We start from the raw sequence: 5,561 nt of genomic DNA, 5'->3' as shown, positions 1-5,561 counted from the left end.
TTTTTATGTTTATATACAGGTAGGGGTCTGCCTAACCCCCCCGCTCCCGGCGGTGTTTTTTTTAAAAAAAAAAAAAAAAAAAACCTTTGAGCTTCCTTAGGGTCCTCAGGCAGCTTTCCCTCCAAATAATTAATTATAACGACCCTCCAATCCTCCTCCGCGAGTTCAGGTATAACCGGACTCATATGAGGTGCGAGCTCCACCTGAAATACCACATCTCTAGTTTTCCAACTCCCCATAGAACCAGCCATCTTCGCCAAAGCCTCTGCTCTCTCATTTTCCCTTCTAAGTATCTGTTCAAAGACCACCTCCGCAAATTGTTTTTTTGCCTTATCCACTTCTCGAGCATACTCAATAAGCATTTCATTCTTCACATCATATTCCCCTTTCATTTTTTGTGCCACCAATTGTGAATCGAAAAAGACGTGTATCCGTATAGCTCCCATATTTCTAGTCGCTCGAAGTCCAGCTAAGACAGCTTCGTATTCAGCTTCATTGTTAGATGCCTTGAAATCTAATTTCACTGTCAATTTCACCTCCTCACTAGTAGGAGAGATCAACACCACCCCCACTCCACTTCCTTCTATAGACGATGAACCATCGACAAATACCTTCCACGGATCCTCACTTTCCAAATGAACGGTTTCGGTTAAGAAGTCAGTCAAAGCCTGCGCCTTAATAGCAGTTCTTGGCTCATACTGTATATCATACTCTCCCAACTCGGTAACCCATTTCACCAACCGTCCCGACACGTTTGGGTGAGTTAAAATCCTTCCTAGAGGACTGTTTGTAAGCACCACTATAGGATGAGATAGGAAATATGGCCTCAAACGTCTTGCCGTCATCACCAATGCCAAAACCAACTTCTCCAACCCCGAATACCTCAACTCAGCCCCTTTAAGGGCATGCGACACATAATAAATAGGCTTTTGTGTTGAACCTTCTTTTTTAACAAGAACTGAACTCACGGATCCCTCCGAAGCTGATAGATACACCCACAATCCTTCTCCAGCCATCGGCTTGTCCAACACAGGTAACTCAGCCAAATACTTCTTCAATTCTCCAAAAGCTTTTTCACAATCCTCACCCCATTCAAACTTCTTGGCTTTCCGTAAGGTACGGAAGAAAGGCAGGCTACGATGAGCGGACCGAGAAATGGAATCGCGCCAAGGCCGTGATTCTCCCGGTCAATTGTTGAACCTCCTTCGGACCCCGAGGAGAAGTCATATTTTGTACAGCTTGAACCTTCTCCGGATTAGCCTCAATCCACGCTCGATTACCATGTATCCCAAGAATTTTCCACTCTTAACTCCTAAAATACACTTTTGAGGGTTCAACTTCAATCCATAAGACCGTATGGTGGAAAATGTTTCCACCAAGTCATCGATGAGTCCAATTGCATCTTTTGATTTTACCATGATATCATCCACATACACCTCCACATTTCTGCTTATTTGCTTGGAAAACACTTTGTCCATCAAACGCTGGTATGTAGCCCCGACATTTTTAAGCCCAAAGGGCATGATCACATAGCAAAAAGTTCCCTCGAAGGTGATAAAGCTTACCTTATCTTGATCTTCCATAGCTAAAGGGATTTGATGGTACCCTTGGTAAGCATCCATTAGTCATAAGTATTGATGGTCGGCCGTAGAATCCACCAGTTGATCTATTCGAGGCAATGGATAACAATCTTTTGGGCATGCCTTATTAAGGTCCCTAAAATCCACACACATCCTCCATCCACCCGAGCTCTTGGGAACTAACACAACATTCGATAGCCAAGTAGGAAATTTCACCTCTCGAATGTGCCCAGCCCCAAGCAATTCCCCTATTTCCTCTTTTATCACTTTATCCTTGTCGGGTCCGAAGTGCCTCTTCTTTTGCTTTACGGGGAAAACTCCAGACAAGATATTTAACTTATGCTACATAACCGCTGGTTTTATACCTCTAAGCTCTTGAACTGACCAAGAGAATACATCAAGGTTAGCCTTTAGGCAAATAATGAGCTTTTCCTTGACCTCTGTTTCCAAATCAGCAGCAATCTTAAGCTTCTCTCCGCTAACCCCCAGTTCCACTACTTTAGGTTCCTCCTCTTCAAGGGTTTGAACCTCTCTCTTAGCCACTGTCAACATAGCCCCACCCCTCCGTATCATGATGACTTCCACCCATGTCTTTTTTCCTTCTTTGCGCACCACTTCATCATAACATCGGCGTGCCACTTTCTGATCCTCACGCAACATCCCAACTTCTCTTCCTACGGGAAACTTAAGCTTTTGATGATACGTAGAAGCCACATCTCTAAAATCCTTCATAGTTGGACGACCCAAAATCCCATTGTATGAGGAAGGAGCATCTACCACCGTGAAGCTCACCATCTTGGTGACCCGTCGAGGATCATTTACCAGGGATACTGGGAGGAAAATCTGACCCAACGGTCGAATATCATGACCTGTGAATCCATACAAAGGTGTTGAGATAGCCTCCAATTCAAATCCTTCCATTTTCATTTGATCCAACGTCCATTTGAACAACACATTCACTGAACTCCCACTGTCAACAAATATCCTCGCCACATCATAATTTGCAATTGTGACCATGACCACCAAAGCATCATTATGCGGAGCCACGACACCATGAAGGTCTTTGGGTCCAAAACTGATTATGGGATCTTGAGGTAAATTCAACTCTTTAGATATTTCAAAGTTTTCCATCCTCCTTTCCATGCGCTTTACGCGCCAGTCCGGAATCACCGTCGGTGTCGCCTCCTGAAATAATATGAATCATACCTCTGGTAGGGTTATTATCCTCATCCACCCTCCTTCTTTGGTCAAGCCCTTGAGGAGGAACTTGACCCTCCATCTGTTTTCTCGGCACCTCCGTTCTTGGATTTACCCAAGGAGGAACTCGACCTCGCCGCGGAGGTGATCTAAACTTTTGATTGCCTCTTGGGGGAGTTCTTTCCCTCCTCGTAGGTGGAAGGAACTTGGGACCTTCATCGACCCTTTGTGAACTTCCTTGCCTCCTTCTTCCTTCATCTACCCCCATCACCTTGTTCCTATTTGGAGCCAAGGGGACATAAGGTGAAAACTGCCTTTTACCTCGAGCTCGATCATCCTCCTTTTCTCCTACACCTCTTTATCTACCTCCCTTATCCGCCTCTTCCACGGTACTACCCCCTGGCTTATATTCAGTCCTCCTGTATCTTTGAGCATCCTCTAAATTCACATACTTTTTCGCTCGTGCCAAAATATCATCGTAACTTGATGGAGGCTTCTTAACTAGAGACTTGAAGAATTCACCTACCTTCAACCCTTGGGTAAAGGCGCTGATCACTATATCAGGAGTAGCGGTCGGCACTTCCAAAGCTGCCCCATTAAAGCGTTGGATAAATTCCCTTAAAGTTTCCTGATCATGTTGCTTCATCACAAATAAACTCAAATAGTTCTTTTGGTACTTTTTGCTACTAGAAAACTTATGCATAAAGGCCACACGAAAATCCTCAAAAGACCTTATGGACCCAGGCTTCAACATGTTGAACCATTGCTGGGTGGACTTTACCAGCGTGCTCAAGAATACTCGACACTTTATACCATCAGAGTATTGGTGCAATAGGGCAGCGTTCTCAAACCTTCCCATATGTTCCTCCGGGTCCGTACTTCCATCATATTCTCCCACGCTTGGCTTCTTGTAACTATCTGGAAGTTCTTCCTCCAAAATCGCAAGGGCAAATGGACTTTCTTTCTTAAGATCTGAACCCTTGCTCCCAAGTTGTTGTCTCAACATCCTTATCTTCTTCCACATTTCCTCCTTCTCTTGGTCATCCATGCCCGGAGGGGGTAGGGTTCCCCCCACCTGACTCCGCTGACCCATTTCATCATTTTCTGGCACTTTCACTTGCTCTTTTTCTTGCTACTGCTCTCTCTCTCTCTTGCTCACGGCCTTGGCCTTGCGAGACTTCCTGATTTTTCTTCAAGGCCTCTCCCACAACCTTTGTAATAAATTGTCCCAACTCTTCCAAGGTCATACTTCCCACTGTATTCTTAGGGGGAGGCTCCTCCATCCTCGGCCCTAGGCGAGATGAGTTGGAGTGAGCTCTTCTACTCCCTCTCCTTCCAACCATCTCTACGTCTCAACTCAAACTTCCTACAGATGGCGCCAAGTGATACTCACTAAAATTTGGTGGTCCAGATCTCACTCAAGCCCAAAGTTTCAAGTCTAGAGATGAACCTGAAATCAAGCAGATAATGTTAGAGGGGGCCGTGAGGGTATCCCAGCGTAGCCCCTCCGATACTCAAGTCAGAGACGTGAACGAATAAGAGAAAGAGGAGCTTGGACGCCCTCAAAATGAAAGCTAATTAAATTCAAATGGAAAGAGCAAACCCGTATTTATAGGAGGCAAAATATGGGACCACGAACACTTTTTAGGGGACCATGAGCGTGTAGTTCATGCGCCTCTCCTTTAGAGCTCGCCCTCCAAAGACAACTCAAGGCACAAAACCAAGCTTACCGCCTTAGAGCTTGTCCACCCTAGGAGTCGCTCGCCTTAGGGGGCGCCCACCCTGGGGCGAGCCTCTCCTCCACTTCTTTCATATACTCTTTCACATCTCCATTCCAAATTGTCATAATCTTTCGACTTACCTTAGAAACCTCATGTCTAAGGTCCAACTCGACGGGGCTCTTCTTCACCCCTTAGGAGCCAACATACACCTTCTTCCATAATCCCCTGATGAGCCAGCCCTACCTCTAAAAGATGAGACTCGGACCTTAGTCTTTGGTTATGGGCCTTTATTGGGCTCAAGCACTTGATGGGTCCACTCATGGGGAATCATATAATATTAAAACTTTTAAAATAATTCAATTAAAAATAACATGTTGAATCATTATACATGGAAAAATCAATCAACAAATATTATATTTCAAATATTTGAGGGTATTTATATCCTTTGAGGTAATAAAAAGTCAAAAAAATATGACAATTGCATTTGAGGTGTGTGTTACACCAATTTCTGACGCAAGGGGTTTTCAGCTTATTTTTTAAAAAACGGAGGACTTAAAAGCTAATTTATGTTTTATAAAAGGTTTTATGATATATAAAAATTCACAAGGAGCCGATGTGGTGGCAGTGGCAATAAACGGAATCAGTTCAAAATCATAAGATCTGAAAAACGAAAGTGTCGATGCTGACTTCAGGGTACTGCCCTGAAGCCAAGATCAATGGCTCGGATCATCTTTGTATATCAAATCAATTGATCTGCAAAGAGATCCGAGCCGTCCAATTGCCCTTCGGGCACGAGGCCCTCGGGGCAGGATGGACAGGGTCCAGAAAAACATCCATGTTTGTGGAGAAAGCAATAACATTAGTGCTATGTATTGAAATATACATGATTTGCAAATATTTCATGTGTGTAATTAATTAAATAAAATATTATTTAAACATGAGATTAAAAAAACTATTTCAAATTTCAATACACAACATCCTATGTTATTTCTCTCTTCACGGGATAAAATTTGACCCAAAAACTAGACCAACCGTACCAATTCATTCATCTCTCATGCCAGGC

General features: G+C 43.9%; 1 protein-coding gene across 1 annotated transcript; it reads right to left on the bottom strand.

Annotated features, from left to right (window-relative positions):
• Positions 1–3,135: 3,135 nt before the first annotated feature.
• Positions 3,136–3,870, bottom strand: LOC140861774 (uncharacterized). Its single transcript, XM_073264785.1, has one exon. It carries the CDS (start codon positions 3,868–3,870, stop codon positions 3,136–3,138), a length of 735 nt encoding a protein of 244 aa, XP_073120886.1.
• Positions 3,871–5,561: the final 1,691 nt, after the last annotated feature.

The sequence above is a fragment of the Henckelia pumila genome, chromosome 1, assembly GCF_033568475.1.
Source record: "Henckelia pumila isolate YLH828 chromosome 1, ASM3356847v2, whole genome shotgun sequence".
NCBI lineage: Eukaryota > Viridiplantae > Streptophyta > Magnoliopsida > Lamiales > Gesneriaceae > Henckelia > Henckelia pumila.
This window is presented reverse-complemented; position numbering and strand designations above follow the sequence as displayed.